This window comes from Euleptes europaea, chromosome 3 (genome assembly GCF_029931775.1).
Source record: "Euleptes europaea isolate rEulEur1 chromosome 3, rEulEur1.hap1, whole genome shotgun sequence".
NCBI lineage: Eukaryota > Metazoa > Chordata > Lepidosauria > Squamata > Sphaerodactylidae > Euleptes > Euleptes europaea.
Window position 1 is genome coordinate 99,690,447 of NC_079314.1, and position 19,775 is coordinate 99,710,221.

General features: G+C 41.4%; 1 protein-coding gene across 1 annotated transcript in view; it reads right to left on the reverse strand.

The window, feature by feature from the left end:
• TRIM24 (tripartite motif containing 24) overlaps positions 1 to 19,691 on the reverse strand; it is a 54,146-nt gene extending 34,455 nt beyond the window's left edge. Inside the window, exon 1 of the mRNA XM_056847000.1 lies at positions 19,379 to 19,691. Within this exon, the coding sequence (XP_056702978.1) occupies positions 19,379 to 19,691 (313 nt within the window). The remainder of the gene's footprint in view (positions 1 to 19,378) is intronic.
• Positions 19,692 to 19,775: the final 84 nt, after the last annotated feature.

Genomic DNA, 19,775 nt, shown 5'->3' on the forward strand with positions numbered 1-19,775 from the left:
ATGAAGCATGCTAAGGTCTTACATTAAAGCAAGACCTCAGAAATATTCAAAACGTTGAGCAACTTTATTTCTTTGCAGTAGTTGTGATTAGTTTCCTTCATTGTTATGTTACACCAGGCTATTATATACAGACAGTTTTGTAAACCGAGAATAATCTCACTAATGCTTCATCTTCAGTGGTTTTATACATCTACATGCAAGGTGAAGGGAAGACACACACGGCTGTATCTTGATTGGTGAGAGAACCAGCTCTGCCATCTGAGTGGAGCTCTCAGGTTTTTATTAAGAAAGACACATAATGAATAGCAAGGTTGATCAGTTTTTAGACAATGGAACTTAGGCAAGGCATACCACGATTAATGATTAATAAGATCAAGGCATAGAGAAGACAATGAAACATTCCTTTCTGAGGACAGCATTCCTCAAGCAAACACTGGCTGTCTGTTACATAGGATGATGAGTTTAGTAGACTTTAATCTCTTTGGAGTTGCTAATCCCTTTAAGGTTGCTCCACTGAGGTCATTATGCAGCTAGTGAACTTTGCACTGTACTATGTGACCAGTATTGAAAGTGTACTTTGGCCGGGAGCTTTCCAGAGACCTAGAGTTTGTTATAACCAATATCTCAATGTGGCAAGAATCAGGGTTCTGTGGAACCAATATTAAAATGGTAAGCGTGTGCCCAGCCGCCAATTAATTTGGCTTCAAAAATCACTACAGCAAGGGCACAAATAAATCAAACTGAAGTCCTATGGCCCTAATGTCTAACAAAATTTATCCCAGCATAAACTGTCATGAGCCAGAGTTCATTTCATCAGATACATGAAGCGTACATCCACAGTAGTTATTTATACTGAAGTTACAAGCAACAGAAGGGTGGGAGTGGAGAAATGTTGCAAAGAGCCCAGTTGGAAACAATAGCCAACCAAAGAGAAATCAATCCATTCTCAGCGTGATTGAGACCATTACCAACTTCAAGCAATCAGGAACATTGTCCCTGATAATGCCATAGCAGATCTTGCTACCAAACTTTGCCACTTTGTACCCATTAACTACTTCAGATCTGACACCAGCTTATATATGTTACATTAACAGAAGACCTATATGTATCTACTAGGCACATATTGTCATAGTTGAATTGGAACAACACTTTCTCAGCTCCCACCCATTTACACCTGTATTTGAGATTTATACATAGTATTTTCATCATCTGGACACAGAAAAAGAAAGATCTCATAAGATTCCACCAGGAATTCCTGATCAACTTGAGCAGGTACCAGTCCACACAACAGTACATTTTCTGGACAACACTGTGCAGCTATGCAATGGATAAAGTGATGTAATATTTATGAAAATGTTGAAGCCATGAGGGGGAAATTGGAAATTTTTGACAAAATTTAAATAAATGCAATCCTTATATTCCTATCAAACTTCAAACAAACTTCTTTGATCAATTTAGCAACATAAAGTGCATAATTTAACATTTAATTAGCATAAACATGCCATCTGAGATGTAATGTAAAAGTTGAAGGCAGATAACAAATGCTGTGGTAAACAAAAGGAAGTATGTTTGGACAGAAACTTTAAAAGAGGGACTTTAAAAGAGGGAACTTCTCTAAAATGAGAAAACTGGTAAAGAGGAAGTTGAAAGGAACAGTTAGGAGGGTTAAATCTCCTGAAAAGGCTTGGGGGTTACTCAAGTCCACATTACCAAAGGCTCAGCTAGCTTGTATACCGCAGGTCAGGAAAGGTAGTAATAAGTCCAAGAGGTCACCACCATGGCTAACGGGTAAGGTGAAGGAAGCAATTAGAGAAAAAAAGTCTTCCTTCAGAGACTGGAAGGTTTGCCCAAACAAGGGAAACAGAAGCAAACACAAACTTGCACAAAGGAAATGCAAGCAGATAATTAGAGATGCAAAAAAAGATTTTGAGGGGCATATTGCTGAACACATCAAAACAAACAATAAGAAATTCTTTATTAGGAGTAGGAAACCAGCTAGGGAAGCGGTTGGACCATTGGATGACAATGGGAGTAAAGAAACTCTAAGGGAGGATAAAGCGATTGCTGAAAAACTAAATGAATTCTTCTCATCTGTCTTCACTGTTGAAGATACAGGGCAGATTCCTTCTCCTGAACAGAGATTTTGGAGAGGGGAAAATGAGGAACTGAGGCAAATAGTGGTAACAAGGCAGGAAGTCCTAGAACGTCTAGACAAACTGCAAACTAACAAGTCACAGGGACCAGACGGTATTCATCCTAGAGTTCTTCAAGAACTCAAATGGGAAATTGCTGAACTTCTAACTAAGATATGTAATATGTCCCTTAGATCAGCCTCTGTACCAGAGGACTGGAGAATGGCCAATGTAACACCCATTTATAAAAAAGGTTCCAGGGGGGACCCAGGAAATTACAGGCCAGTTAGCTTTACGTCCGTTCCGGGTAAATTAGTGGAAAGCATTATTAAAGAGAGAATTGTCAAGCATATAGAAGGGCAAGGTCTGCTGGGCAAAACCCAACATGGCTTCTGTAAGGGTAGGTCCTGTCTCACTAAGCTATTAGAGTTTTTTGAAAGTGCCAATAAGCATGTGGACAGGAATGAGCCTGTGGATATTGTGTATTTGATTTTCCAAAAAGCTTTTGACAAAGTCCCCCACCAAAGACTGCTAAGCAAACTTCATAGTCACGGGATAAGAGGACAAGTCCTCTTATGGATTGAGAGCTGGCTGAAAAATAGGAAGCAGAGAGAAGGAATCAATGGTCAGTTCTCCCAATGGCGGGATGTGAGCAGTGGGGTGCCTCAGGGATCTGTGTTGGGACCGGTGCTTTTCAACCTGTTCATCAATGACCTGGAGTTGGGGTTAAACAGTGAAGTAGCCAAGTTTGCAGATGACACCAAATTATTTAGGGTGGTTAAAACAAAATCGGACTGTGAAGAGCTCCAGAAGGATCTCTGCATACTGGAAGAATGGGCATTAAAATGGCAAATGAGATTCAATGTAAGTGTAAAGTGATGCATATTGGGGCAAAAAATCCCAACTTCAAATATACACTGATGGGATCTGTGCTGGCAGCGACAGACCAAGAAAGGGATCTTGGGGTGGTAGTGGATAGCTCAATGAAGATGTCAACCCAGTGTGCGGCTGCTATAAAAAAGGCAAATTCCATGCTGGCCATAATTAGACGAGGAATAGAAAATAAAACAGCTGATATCATACTACCTTGTACAAATCTATGGGGAGACCACACTTGGAATACTGTGTACAGTTCTGGTCACCACACCTAGAAAAGGATATTACAGAGCTTGAGAAGGTGCAGAAAAGAGCAACCAAAATGATTAGGGGACTAGATCAACTGTCCTATGGGGAGCAGTTAAGACGCTTAGGGCTGTTTAGCTTGGAAAGAAGGCAGCTGAGGGGAGACATGATAGAGGTCTATAAAATTATGCATGGTTTGGAGAGAGTTGGCAGGGAGTTGTTTTTCTCCCTCTCCTATAATACTAGAACACGAGGTCATCTGCTAAAGCTGGAGGGTGAGAGATTCAAAACAGATAAAAGGAAGTATTTTTTTCACACAACGCATAGTTAAATTGTGGAACTCCCTGCCCCACGATGGGGTGATGGCTGCCAGCTTGGAGGGCTTTAAGAGGGGAGTGGACATATTCATGGAGGAGAGGGGTATTCATGGCTATTAGTTAGAATGGATACTAGTCATGCTGCATACCTATTCTCTCTAGTATCAGAGGAGCATGCCTATTATTTTGGGTGCGGTGGAACACAGGCAGGATGGTGCTGCTGCACTCGTCTTGTTTGTGGCTTCCTGGAGGCACCTGGTTGGCCACTGTGTGGACAGACTGCTGGACTTGATGGGCCTTGGTCTGATCCAGCAGGGCCTTTCTTATGTTCTTCAGCTCCTCATAGAGTCACAGTGGGTCATATTAGTGGCATGTTTGGATACTAAGCTAACCTTCATAACATTGAAAACACATAATTCTTTAATAATGTATCATTATCAAGCACATTAATTGTTGCCAAAATTATTTCCACAGAAACAAAAACCATGATTAAAATGCTGTACATGTCTACAGTGTAAGGGTTTTTTTTCCAGTGCTCCCCCAAATTTGCCATTATGCACTTAAGGGTGCATAAATTCTACCTTACATTGAAAACCTACCAACTGTCATGAATATCTCTATTCTTTCAACTATCAACCAAAGCATAGAAAATGTCATAGTTTTCTACAGTCAAGCAGATTACAATCATATTTGCTCCAGCCCCTCAGACAGGGACCCTCACCTGAAAGATTTACAACAGGTGTTCTCAGGATTACAATACCCACCTAATGAAGCAGAGAAACAGACTGTTTCTGGTACCCAAAAACAGTCTGCTGCAAGACAGGTCTAAAGATAACAACAGAACAGTACTGGTGGTCAACTACAGCTTGCAGTTCAAACCAGTCCACCACATCAGTGACCAGCAGTCCACCCTGGGTAATGATATTTATTTTTCACAGGCCTTTCCTTGCTTACAGACAACCCTACAACCTAAAAGAGCATCTCACTGACAGCAATGAACCATCAGAGACACAAATCCAGGAAATAAACACTGCAACAAACCTAGAGGCCAATTTCCTCCTGAGATGCACTTAGTCATAAATAACATCACCTTGAGCACTTCCACTCCAATGTACTTGCTCATCCTCCAATCTAACATATGACACCATGTGCCAACAATGCTCTTCTGCGCTCTACAACGGGCAAACAAGACATTCCCTAGACAAAATAATAAATGGACAAATATTTGACATTAAAATCACAATTTTAAGAAACAAGTTAGGGGACATTTTAATCTTCCAAGACATACTGTTTCAAATCTAAAGTTACTGTGCTTCGCAAACTAATTTCAAAGGGAGAATCCAACACAAAAGTGCTCAATTAGGATTCCTCAAGAGATTCTCCTCCAGGATTGAACAAGACTCACTGAAAATGCTAATAGTGACTCACTCTTTAGAGATGTTAAGTACTTCTGCTTATCATGCTCCATACTGCACCCTCCTTGCTTAGATCTGATACAATGGTAATTAGACATATGGGATTTTTTATCATTAATTAAAATAATTATGAAAATACGACTTTTAATTATTTTAATTAATATGAAAATGAAACAAATTCTCCATCTGAACAGCCTATAATGGAAAAAACCCCACGATTATCTTTAATTTTGTTCTCGTTTCCTTAATTAGGTGGAGTTAGGAAACGTATGCAGTTTCCCAGTTTACTTCTTTAAACTGACCTGGGATCACTCTTTTACTTAGAACTATTTTCCATAAAAACACTTTGGGATCACCCTCTCTACAACAGTTATTCCCCTGTATAACTGGTTATGGATCCTGCTTGATCCTAAAATCAATGCGTGTTCCTTTCACTCCCAAGGAAAATCGTTTACAGATAGTTGAGTCAGCTGTCTCCCAAACTCTGTTAACGGTCTCCTTCAACAGTCAGCCCTCAACTGTCAATTTTCAACTGTCCGTGTTAGCATTCTCTTTGAACTCCCTGTCAATCACATGTCAATTCTATGGCCAGGACAACTCCTTAGAATACAACTGTCTGTCACAGAAGGATTTCTTATCTATCACTCCAGCTGCTGTACCCAAACCTTGAAAAGCTGCTCTTGAGGATCAGGAGACTCTCACAGATAGCTTGGAAGGGGACAGAACAGGCACAGTTACCTTGGTTCTATGGAAGAAGCCACAACTTTATAGTATGCAGCAAAATTTTGTTATTTTTTAAGTTGCACACTGATGAGGCAACAAATGGGGAAAATCACCCAGCATCATCAGACACCAGGAAGTGGAAAAGAAAAAGGCTAAGCAGGGTGTGAAAGAAGTAAGCATTCCACTCAGCATCAATATACGTTGTTGGTGGTGGTGGTGATGCTAGGGGAGAACAAGAGAAACAAGTCAAGATGGAGGCTGTTGGAGACAGCTGGAAGTGACAGTCCGAAAAAGTACAACTGTTGTAAACTGCTGTAAGAGAAAGAAGACGTAAGACAATGACAGGGAGAGGGGTGGACAAAGAGGAAATATCACACAAAGCCATAAAGCAACAAAATTATAAAAGATGAAAGCGTAATAAGCCCTGTTCCCAACTTACAGTGAATGCATGTACAACCGATGTACAGTACACACTTGATTTTCTTTATACAAGCATTGAGTAATTCTCATGTTTCATTCAATGCATGTACAGCTCGACATGTGATTGAAACCCCATATTTATCCAAGTACTGGTCCCTCGTTTCATTTGTAAAGTGAATGCATGATGTCTCTTCCTTACAAACAGGTATATGCACATAGACACAAGAGCTTGATTCAAGACCAGAAGCACCCTAGAGGCAACAAGATTTTCAGATATCTGATATATCTACGAAGGGAGCTTTGGCTCTCAGAAGCTTATACTCCCAAATTCTTCTTGGTCTCCAAGGTGCTACTGGACTTGAATCTTGCTCTTGAATCTACTGCAGACCAATGCAGCTACCCTTTGAAACTGTCTTCATGGAATACACATACATGCAAGTTGAAAGTTCATTCCCGGTAATTTGTGAGCAGGTCTATAGTACATACTGTCAAAGTCATTTACAAAGTGATCAAGTCTGGACAGCAGTAATTATTTAAATGTAAAATAAATTGCAGGCAAGTAAAAAGACATGTGAATGTGTGTGCAAAAAGAAATTTTGTGCAATGAAAAAAAGTGTTGACAGCAGTGCTTAAATGTAAAAGGATCAGCGCACTATGTAGAAAGTTAATAAAACAGTGAAAGAAAAAAGTACATAAAAACAGGTTTTAGAAGGCTCTTATCCTCAGCACAAAAGTTGAAGCATATAAAGCAAAGGTGGAGGTGGGGAAATGAAGCTCTTACGTTCAAAAAATATGGAGTAATACTTGCCCAATCAGGAATAACAAAAAAGTGCATTTGCGGGGAGAGGGGTATTTAGTTGGAAAAATTATATTTAATAGTACACTGTCAAATAAAAAAAAACCTTATTTACTTATGTGTGGTCTGAAGTGCAATCATATGGTGTAATCACTAATCTTTTTTTCTCCCATCATATCATTATAATCATTACATCATTAAACTTTGAGGGGAATTTGGATGTTCGGCTACATCACCCCTGGCTCCCAGTATTTGTGGATTTCATCATTTGCCGTGATGCTGGAAACAGATCCCCTGCAATGGCAACACAGTTTCCAAATTCAGAAAACAGCTTATAGAATCATAGAACCATAGAGCTGGAAGGAGCCATACAGGCTATCTAGTCCAACCCCCTACTTAATGCAGGATCAGCCTAGAGCAAAGCTTCTTATGGGGCTGCGTAACAATGTGGGGTTGCAAAAAATTTAGCAACAGTAAATGGTAAAATTATATGTATAGCAAAGAATTGTTTTAAAATAAATTTCTTTATGATTTATTATCAGTAAATGTTTGATTTATATACCTATTTTATATACCTATATACCCGGGGTCGCGTAAAAATTTCTCGGGTGAAAAGGGGTTGTGAGTGGAAAAAGTTTAAGAAGCTCTGACCTAGAGCATCCCTGACAAGTGCTTGTCCAGCCTCTGCTTAAAGACTGCCAGTGAGGGGGAGCTCACCACCTCCCTAGGTAGGTGATTCCACTGTTGAACAACTCTTACTGTAAAAAAGTTTTTCCTAATATACAGCTGGTACCTTTCCTCCTGCAATTTAAACCCATTATTGCGATTTCTATCTTCTGCTGCCAACAGGAACAGCTCCCTGCCCTCCTCTAAGTGACAGCCCTTCAGATACTTAAAGAGAGCAATCATGTCCCCCCTCAACCGCCTCTTCTCCAGACTAAACATTCCCAACTCCCTCAGCCTTTCCTCTTTGGGCTTCGCCTCCAGGCCCCTGATCATCCTCATCGCACTCTGCACCCACTCGATTCTGTCCACATCCTTTTTGAAGTGAGGCCTCCAGAACTGCACACAATACTCCAGGTGTGGCTTGACTCTAGTTTACCCATCAGAACATCATGGGGAACCCTGTCAAAAGCCTTACTGAAATCCAGGTAAACAACATCAACAGCATTTCCTCCATCCAGTAGGCTCGTCACTCAATCAAAGAAGGAAACAAGGTTGGTCTGGCAGGACCTGTTGGGGACCAATCCATGCTGACTTCGCCAGATCACCAAGTTGTCCTTCAGATGCTCACCTATTGAGCTCTTTAATATCTGCTCCAGTATCTTTCCTGGGATAGAGGTCAAACTGACCGGCCTGTAGTTTCCTGGGTCATCCTTCCTCCCATTTTTTGAAAATTGGGATAATTTTCGCCCTCCTCCTATCTTGTGGCACATCTCCCATCCTCCAAGAGGTCTGGAAGATGATGGACAAATGTTCTGCAAGCTCTCTACAAAGTTCTTTGAGCCCTCTCAGGTGCATACCATTGGGCCTTGGGAATTTGTACTCATCCAATGCAGCCAGGTGCTTCTCAACTATCTCTCTTTTCATGTCAACCAGCAGCCTGGATGCTGTGGCTCGACTGCTATCATCTCTAGATGAGCTCCTTTTCAGGGAAAAAACTGAGGCAAAATAAGCATTGAGCCTTTCTGCTTTCTCTCTGTCTTCTGTCAAAGTTTCTCCATTTTCACCCAACAATGGGCCTGTGGCCTTTTTTCCCTTATGTTTGTTCCTCACATATCTAAAGAAACTGGCCAGCACCAGCTCACTGTGAGCTTAGGTCTCTCTGATGGGTGACCTACAGTGCTTAGCAACCCACAAATACTCTTCTTTAGAGGTATGTTCTTGCCTCCATTTCTTGAACATTTCCTTTTTCTCCCTTAGCTCATCATGGAGTTCTTTGTTCATCCACATTGGCTTCTTGGATCCTCTACCATGTTTTCTTCTTGTTGGAATAGTGAGGGCTTGAGCTTGCGAGAGCTTTTGTCTTATGAGAGCCCACCCTTCACTTGCTCCTTTCCCTTCCAGCAGTCTTGCCCATGGAATGACTCTCATCATGCCTCTGAGTTTACTAAAATCTGCCCTACCAAAATCTAATAGACACATGTGGCTATGAACTTCCTTGGTCCCCCACAGCAAAAGGAATTCTAGGAGGACATGGTCACTTCCCCCTAAAGTCCCCACCACCTTCACCTCATCTATCATCTCTTGCCTATTGGTCAAATTTAAGTCGAGTATGGCTGAGCCCCTCATAGCTGCCTCCACAATTTGATGAAGGAAGTTGTCAGCCAGGCAGGTGAGGAACGTATTGACTGTGGTCGCTTTGTGGAGTTAGTCTCCTAGTACACATCAAGGAAGTTGAAGTCACCCATAACTACCAGGTCTTGTTGTGTGGATACCATCAAGCTGCTCAAGGAGGGCAGCATCCACCTCCTTACCCTGGTCAGGAGGTCTGTAGCAGACTCCAACCACAATACTGTTTGTCCTTCCCTTATCCTCACCCACATACTTTCCATTGGGCTGTCACGTGCATCCTCCAGTATTTCTTGACAAGCAAACCCTCTCCTCACATACAGTGGCACTCTGCCACCTCTTTGACCTTTTCAGTTTTTCTTGAACAACTCATATTCATCCATAACTATATTCCAGTCATGGGAATTGTCCCACCAAGTCTCTGTAATGCCTATTAAATCATATCCCTCTGACTGCATTAGAAGCCCAAGCTCTTCTTTCTTATTGCCCAAGCTTTGGGCATTGGTACATAGACACCTGAAGTCCCACACCTTTGGCTTCTTTAGACGTGGCCCTCCCAGGTAGGCCTCTACTGTTTGAACTCCTTCATTTAAATCCCTACATTGGTCATCTCCTTCCCCTTGTGGTATTAGTTTAAAGCCTTCCTGAGGAATCTCTCCAGGTATTTTCCAAAAACATTCTTTCCTGACCTTGAAAAGTGAATTCCATCGTGTGCTAGTAGGTTATCATCCAGAAAACATAGCCTGTGGGCCAGAATCCAGATCGCTCCTGCCGGCACCACCAATGCAGTCACTGGTTCACCTCCACTATCTTTTGTTTCCATTGTATTCCCCTTCCTCTGACAGGAAGGACTGAAGAGAACACCACCTATATCTCTAAAGAACAATGTGTGCTGGCCTGATCAATGTTTCGAATCAAAAGAATTTTCTGTTTTATATACAGCTAAAAGTGGTTGGGGATACAAAAAGGACAGACTCAAAATACACAAAGTTATTTTTCCCAACTCCCAACTTTGCACCACTTCCCCACAGCAGCTTCGTATATAAGCCACACTTTGAGGGCATGAAAAAAAGAAACCAATAATTACAGGCTTGTATTTCTTGCCAAATTAAACACAATTAGAAGAAAAATGACTTGTCTAAAACAAACAAAAACATCTTTCTCAAAAAAAATTCCCTTCTTCCCTACTGATATGCATTATAAACCACTTATAGATTGTTCCCATGCTCTCTTACTCTTTAATATGGGTCACATAGAGCGCATGGACACCATTATTTGTCCACCAAGGCAACGGTCCACCATGTATATATGGATTTTCAGTGTTGCTATTCCCACAAACACTGCACAAACCCAGACAAGGCTCTACATTTCATCCTACAACTTAGTAACATAACAGTGACATTCAGCAAAAAATAACAGGTTTGGATAGTGTCTGGGTGGACAGACATGTCTTGTGTATAATGAAGTCCAAAATAATCTTACAGAAACCTCTGGAAGAGCATGTGTTAATGGAATTCATTTACCAAAAAATGTAAATATTGCATCAATATACAGCCTCATGCTACATAATTAAAAATGAACCCTTATTTCATGATGAATAACCTTTGGAGTATAATGTATCTTAGAAAGAAAAGTATCATTAGATATATTTTTCCTCAAAAAGCATTTTATTTAAAAAAATCCAATTTAAATTTTAAAAAACCAATTAAAAATTGTTTTAATCATTGCTTTTTATCCACGCTGCTTTTAACCCAACCCTCCTCTGACCTCTGCTCAGGATTCCTTCCATGCTACCATATTGGAACTTATTTTCTTTGCCACCAGAGCATACAGGGAGGTCCTATAAGAAACAAGCCCATCAGAGTCTTTTAACAAAAATACTAATTTCTCAGCACAAGTGTTTAGGCCCAAAATCAACCCAGCAAGAAATTTAGCCCTGGATTCCTCATATAGAGGGCATTCAAATACATAGTGGTATAAATCCTCCAGAGCAGACATTCCACAGATGCAAAAACTTTGGTCTTTGGGAATTTTGGCAATAACGCCCAGTCCATACAGCCATTGGCATTGTTTGAAACCATAGGGACATAAAGCCTGCTCTAAGCTTTGGATTTGGTATATTGACTAAATAAGAAACTCTAAGATGGTCAGTTTTGAAAAGTTTAAACCAAGGAGCAGTTCCCAGTTTCAGAAACTGTATTCTGTCCATCAGGGCATCAAATTTGTAGACCCAGTCTTTTAAGTTGGGAATAGTCTGCTGATAGTTCTAAAAGGTTGTCTGGAATTGAGTACAGAGATAATATCTTATTTAAGAATTCTAGCCGTGATGGATCTTTCATTAGCATGATATTGAATGACTGGCTGTTAAACGATCTTTAACAATATCATACACCCATTTACATATGAGTATGTATGGCTCAGTTGGTTCTTTTGTTCTGGATTACTCTGGACAGGTCCAGTTCAGATATAGGCATGCATTGAAGACATTTTTTCTCATTATGGTATAGTACACAAGTAACACTATTACAGAATCTTTGCTTCCATTTTATCCTTTTATTACAATATAACTATACACATTTGGAACAATGAGAAACTCAAAAGAAAATTATTCCATCCATTGTGTGTGTGTTAAGTGACGTCAAGTTGTTTTCGACTCATGGCGACCCTATGAATCAATGTCCTCCAAAGTGTCCTATCCTTAACAGCCTTGCTCAGATCTTGCAAATTGAGGGCTGTGGCTTCCTTTATAGAATCGATCCATCTCTTGTTGGGTCTTCCTCTTTTCCTGCTGCCTTCAACTTTTCCTAGCATGATTGTCTTTTCCAGTGACTCTTGTCTTCTCATAATTCTTCCATCCACTACTTCAACATAGATCATTAAAGGAGAGCAATTACATTCATCCATTAAAATGTCTTACAAACAAACATGAGCAGATCACAAGCAAGCAGCCTCTTCTAAGATAACGCTCCCAATCAATTTAGCTTCCCAAGTTTATAGGTTTTAAATATCATCTCTTAGCAACAGTTAGTTGCACCAATTGAGAACGGTACATATTCTTGGCTAACTAATCTTATAACTTCAAACACCATACATTACCACCTATACTGGGATACTTTCTTAAAATATATAGTTCATTCTTGCTACGTTTTATCATAACAAAGTCTATTTAAAAACAGAGATTACAAATTTCTCATACATATGAATGTCTGTTTACCCTCTACCAATACACTCCATCTTTCAACAATATCTTCACTTCTACAAAGTTGGACATGTTTGTCATTCGCAGACACTTCTGTGCCTGCATCTCAACACATAGTACCCCATTGATATGAGTTTGTAATTCCAAGCAATATGCATTAAAAATGTTAAATGTTAACAGACCCTCAGACCTAGTTTTGAGAACAGTATGAGTAATCTAGTTTCCATTTATCCTGAAACTCCTTACTTGGTCTTTTGTTCACATAGCTTGTCAATTTTGCTATTATCACATATTCTGCCATTTTACTTTTCCAGTCCTCCAGATCTGGACATTCTTCTGATTTCCATTTCATTGCCAATGTGACCCTAGCTGCTGTTACCAATTACTTGAAAAGTTCAACTGAGGTTTTTGTGATAATTGTTGGTGTAATCCCCAGCAAAATAGTCTTTGAGTTCAATGGAAATTTCATATTTAAGATTTTTTGTATTTCTGCATGTACTTCTTTCCAGTACTTCTTGACTCTGTTGCAAGTCCACCACATATGATATGTGCCTTCAATCTCTTTACATATCCGCCATAATCTTCTATAACCCTTATTCATCTTCTGAATTTCTTTTGGAGTTATGTACCATCGGTAAAACATCCGATACCAATTTTCTCTTAATGCTTGACAGGCCATAAATTTTATATCTTTTGACCATAAGGTCTCCCATTGTTGCATCTGTATTTCTTCCCCTAAATTCTGCATCCTTAACGTAACTGTTTTTGAGAGGATCAGACCCAAACACTGATGGTGGAAAGTGCCATCAAGTCGCAGCCAACTTATGGCAACCCTATAGGGTTTTCAAGGCAAGAGACGTTCAGAGGTGGTTTGCCACTGTCTGCCTCTGCATAGCAATCCCGGACTTCCTTGGCAGTCTCCCATCTAAGTACTAACCAGGGTCTGTCAAGAATATGCAAGCATGCTATAATATTATGACAGGACAGCTGGGTGAGAAGGAGCTGTCAGTGTGGTTAGATCCACTGAATCTAGCTGATGCAAGGGGTTTGTAATAACTTGCACCAGCAGGGTGGACTGGATACAACCAGATATGGCCGGCAGAGTGATGCAATACTGCAGGTGGCCAGGTAATTATCTGGGGAAGCTAAATGTATAAAAGAGCACAGCCTCTGAGGCTCAGTGTTGGTGGTTGGAGGAAAATGTATGAAGCCAAGCCGAAGGCTATGCTGGAGAGAACTGTAAAGTGTATACTGGATTTGATGCACTGTAAATAAAGACAAGCACTTTTGTAGCAGCTACCGTCTGGTGGAGAGTTCTTGGACCTACTGATAAGCACGCTGTACTTGCGATAGGGTCAACCCTACTTAGCTTCTGAGATTTGATAAAATCAGGCTAGCCTGGGCTATCCATGTTAGGGTACGCAAACCTTACTTATCTTCAAAATACCTGAAGTCCCTAATGGGTTCACTGAGTAACCGGCAGGCCTCCTAATCCTCCCACCAAAATACAACCCCCAGCTCCTCAACTGGCCAGCAGTTGAACTGCCAAACTCATCCTTTTTTTCTCCCATCATTCCAATCCACCATTTGAAAGTGATTGGCTGAGGCTCCCTGAAGGCCGAACGTGAAACTGTCCATCACAGGTACCTGTGTGACTGGTCCAAGATTACTCAGAAAGCTTGTTGATTTTGTTTTATTTGGAATGTCTTGATTGTATTTATGATCTCTTTTGAATCTGAAATTGCTGTAAATAAACTTCTGCTCTGGGCAGGCACAGTATAATTGTTATAAATAAATATGAATATCCTCTAAGAACCCCGGATACCACGTATCACTAAGCGATAAACATGAATGTCTAAATCCCCCTTAGCTATAAGCTAACAGTATCTGCCTCAATGCTGGTCACCATGGAAGTACTGATACACATCTATTACTTTGGAAGAATACATTTCCCTCTTCAAGATTGTACACATGACAATGTTATGCCAGTTCACTTGAGCTAGCAGGATAAAAAAAATGAAACAAAAAGCTCACAAAATCCCATACCTTGCCAGAAATTGTGTTAGTCTTTAAGGTGCTACTGGACGCTTGCTCTTTTCTAAATGCCCATATTTGGAATTCTTTCTAAATGCCCATATTTGGAATTCTTTCTAAGTTCCACACCCATAAAATTCAAACTTTCCAATAGGATTAAAGGTTTCTAGCCTGAACTCAACCCCATCACAGTAGAAACACCATTGCCTTCTCAATGTGCCCACATTTTAATATCTATCCCCCCCAAAAAAATATCTCAGCAAGTTTTTAAAGGGTCACCAGACGGTAGGCACCCAAGACAGCCTCAGTCATGTGAGAAAATTACTTTAAAAATTGTCTAAAAGCTACTGAGGGATTTGTGGACTGGAAAAGAGAATGGAGGGAAATAGTGGCAGAGAGCCTAGCCTACAATGCTACATAGCTATGATGTTGAAGAAATGTAACCTCAGAGACTGAATGACTTGTATTTCACTAAGGACAGAAAAATGAACACAGGTTGCTGGTAGAATTTTAAAGGCAATTTTGAAAATTATGTGGTGTGAACAAAGCTGCCTGAAGTCTCGAAGACTGTAGTCTTGAAGACTACATGGTTCAGTATAACTCTGGCCAGGCCTGATTCAGATATAAGTATACACTTAAGAAACCCTAAACATCTAGTTAACCTCCTATATCAGATCATTTCCTCAACAACGTTTTAGGCTTGTTATGGGTACAGTACAAAGTCACCTTAATTTTTTATTAAAACATAACTCCTGCATTCTTATCACTGACTAAATCAACAGAAATTACAGCATCAATTATTGTTACTTAGAGCAATTACATGAGTCAATAAAAGTATCCCACCCCAAAAGATAAGCAGATCACACGCAACAAGCCCCTTTTAAGAAACAGCTCCCCTTCAATTCAACTATCCATATTCACAGTTTTTTAAATCATCTCCTAACAACAGCTAACTGTCCCACTTGATAAGGGCACACATTCTTGGGTAACCAATTATCTTATAACTCTAAGCACCATACAATGTTATCTGTACATGAATATCCTCTTAAAATATAGGAAAACCGTTAGTTCATTTTTGCTATTTTTTATCTTAAAGTCTGTTTAAGAATAGTGATTACAAGTTTCTCATATTGGCCCTCAACCAATACACTGCATCTTTGAACTACATCTTCAGTTCTGTGACGTTGGACATTCTTGAGATTCTCAGACACTTCTGCACTTGGGCCTCAACAAATAGAATCAATTGATAATGGGGTTAGGCGGTTTCTAATCTATATAAGGCAATATGATTTCTGTTACTCCTCTGTTTCTTGTCCCTTTCTAAGGCTATTTATTCTGGGTTTCTAAACTCCGTTTGGCATGTTTTGCGGAGAGGCCAGGCTAGCTCTGTTTCTGTGTGCATAAACATCTTCCGTGACGTTTTTGGTGAAGTCCAGCAAGTGTTCCCCTCTATTTCTGGCCACATCTGTGTCAACGTGCACACAATAGCAATTTTAGACAAACTTATGCATTTTAGCCCACCATTATGAACTCAATCAGGGTGGCTCAAAAGTATAAAAGTGCATCTCTGCTTTTAAAAACTGCATGTATCCACCTCAAGAAGTGATCTGGTTACAAGAATTCAGGACTATTCCTTCTCACAAATGATACCACAATATTCTCTTTAAAATCACTTTAGGTTACATATACCATGGAAAAGAACCTAAAACATGTACACACTCCACAAAAGAAATTAAGAACAGTTTTGAATGTTTCTAGAAAGAGCAAAAAATACACACCACTCAAACATTTCTCTAAATAAAATACACAGACTTCCATCTCTTTCCCCTACCAAGCATCCACAAACTTAGTTGTCATGAAGAAAAAATACAACATATCCACTGAAGCGGGTCAGTGCCTTTCAGTTGACTATGCTCTTAGAATCGACCCCTTCCTGAGAAGTGGTATGTTATCTTATTCAGTTAGTCACCTACTAAGCAGGGCACAACTTAATTTACTGACACAAGTAAGTCTTTTTATTGAATAGCTTCAATGTAATATATGTGTGCCCTGACCTAGATGGCCCAGGCTAGCCTGATCTCATCAGATCTCAGAAGCTAAGCAGGGTCAGCCCTGATTAGTATTTGGATGGGAGACCACCAAGAAATACCAGGGTTATTGTGCAGAGGAAGGCACTGGCAAACCACCTCTGTTAGTCTCTTGCCATTAAAACCCCCAAAGGGGTCGCCATAGGTCAGCTGCAACTTGAAGGCACTTTACACACACAAATACATGTGTATATGCAAGTATTATAAAGTCTTTAAAGTGTATACAAGAATACAAGCAAGTTCTACATACTATTAAGTTTTAAAATCCAATACTTAAAATATAACAGTTAAAGAAGTCTGATTTAGTTAAAAGAATCTGATTCACACTATCTAGAATAGCATATAAGTAAGTAGTTCATATACCAAGCCAGTATCTTCTGAGACCCTCTTAGTCCAAAGACTGAGAGAGATCTAACTTTCAAGCCTTTCCCTGCCTGTATTTATACTGTCCAATATCAAATACATAACATGGTTTACACTCTGGGATGTACACTACTGCAAGTCAACTTCAGCTGCATACTCTCTGCCTACTCCCATATAAGGAGTTCCTCTTCCAGCAGGGTTATCTGCTGTCATAACAACATACTGAACCGTCAATACAAGATTCAGCTATTTTAGCTAATCCATACATCTATAATATTTCATTTTACAAACATCTTCATATTCTAAGGAACACGGTAAAAATCAGTATATTTTCAATATTCTACCAAAACTCTAACATGTATAAATCTTAAAACCAGTATAACATTTATATAGCATCCATTAAGTAATACATACATTTATTGTTACGGCCATTGGCCAGCACATCCATTAAGTAATGTTTTTGGCAATGTTCACCATAGAGTATGCTCCTGCTGATCGGGAGAAACACACTAAGGTCGCACTAAACTTAGAAGTCACCAAGAGCCGACAGAGGAATGGCAACTTAAAAGTCTTCCTCTGATAACAGACTTGGCACACTATAAGACAAATTCCATTTCACATTTCTCTTTGAATACTTTGCTGTATTCGCTGTCAGCTGCTCACTTCCAGCTGCAAGTTAACTAACCAGGCATTAGTAACTGTTGACTTTGGCATACTTCCAACTCACTTCACAGTTTCAGCAGAAATGCTTCTGTGAAGGAAAAAAGACTCAGACCTGTTTCTTAAATGGAATGGAATAAAAGGCAAGCCCAGGCTTGTCCAGATTAAAGGATTTTAAATGGCTTTTTATGAGAATTATGATTTCACAATAAGGAAATTCTGTCTATGTACAATACCAAAGGAAGGCACTGGCAAACCACCTCTGTTAGTCTCTTGCCATGAAAACCCCAAAAGGGGTCGCCATAAGTCGGCTGCGACTTGACGGCACTTTACACACACACACACACACAATACCAACATAACAGTTCATATGTTCCATATGTTGAAGCCTGTAACACCACAAATATCCATAACTCAGCTTTTTTAAGAGTGGCACTTAACTGGGAAATTTGGAAGAGACCCATTCTAACTGAACTGAGAATTACCTCAGTAGGGACAAAGGTCCTCCCAGAGTACCTAAGAAAGCCTCAGCATGACATTCCTTAATGCGGCTCACCAAATGCAATGCCTCTGCTTCAGAAATCCCCTAGGATATAACAGAGGCATAGTCTAGAGACACCACAAGTCTAATTTTTCTTTCTTTTGGGATACTGATTTAGTAGCCACAGGGTCTTCAGAAGGAGTACCAGTATTGTAGACAACAGCAGGGGCCAAAGACCATTAAGACAAAATGCTTGACCAACAATCATTAAGGATCTGTGGCTCACAGGTCAGCCCTGAGCCGGGACTTCCTGCCTGACATGTATTCCAACACAGGATGCTATAGGTAAACAATGGGTGTTGCAAGGAAACCGTGAATGATTGCAACAGACAGGATCGCAGCGCTCTGCATTTAAAAAATCCCCACGCCTTTCTTTCATAGCAGCATTAATCCAAGTTCTGCAGAGAGATGGAAAGCCTTCCTTTTCGCAGTTGAGTTTCTTGGCCATAGCCACCCGCCAAACCCTATTTAGTTGTTCAAAGCGGAGCGACCTGTCCCCTTCCCCTGTTGCATCTCCCCCCCACCCACCGCTCTTTCGTGCACCCGATCAAGCAGTTTCCAAACTATCACGACAGCACGCAGCCTTCCCTACCCTGCTTTGCTCTCAAGCCAGCCCCCACCGCGATCCGTGAAGCTGTTCCCCGGGAAAGCGCCCCCCCCCCCGCGGTTGTGTAGCCTGGAATAGCTTTCTGGAAGCGGGGGGGGGGGGCCTTAACTCGAGTCCAGAAATCTACTCATCCCCACCACCACCCCCAACGAAAAGGGACAAAAGAATGCCTTCTCCCCCCCCCCACGCTTTCCCTACCCTGGAATTGGGGGGGGGCGAGGGGGCGGGCCCCAAGACAAAGAGGCAAGCCTATTCAATAATTAAAGTATATAGGATGATTAGATGTAGTTTATAGAAACGATATAATGAATTATAATGAATTAGAAAACAAATACAGAGGGGATTCTATAGTTATTAATTTGATAGAGGAGGGGAAGTCAGAAAAGTCAATACCGATTAGGCTGATTAGTTTGAAATGGTTTTATTTCATGTCACTCTGAAGATGACAATATTGAAATTGAATGTGACTTAATAAGTAAATTTAAAAAAAAATATTATAAAAAAAAAAAGACAAAGAGGCAAGCCTCGGCCCCGGCACCTTTCCCTTTGTCAAGCCCAGTCCCTCCCGGGGACAGTCCTTTCCGGACAGAGCCTTCCGCTGGCCGATTCCCCCCCCCCCCGCCAACCCAACCCAACCCAACCCAACCCCGCGTCCCCGCCGTCGACCTACCCGGGCTGCAGTGCAGCGGCGAGGGCGGCGCGGGGCCCGGCGAGGAGGGGGCGGGCTGGAGGAGCGGCGGCGGCGGCGGCAAGGGGGCGTCTTTGGGGGCCCCGGCGGCGGGGGGCGGCAGCATGAGGTAGCGGTGCGGCGCGGGCAGGCAGCGGCGGCACAGCGAGTGGAGGCAGGGCAGCAGGCGGGGCTGGCGGCTCTGGAGGTGCTGCCCGCACCCCCCGCAGGCGTCCAACAGGTGGAGCGGCGCCTCGCCGCCGGCCCGCTCGCCGCCGGGGCCCTGCCGGCTCTCCGCCTCGTTCTCCCCCCCCATGGCGACGGCGCGGCCGGCCGGCGGGGGCAGACGGAGCGTTCGCGGCGGGCGGGCGGGCGGGCGGGGCGGGGAGGCGCGGCGCGC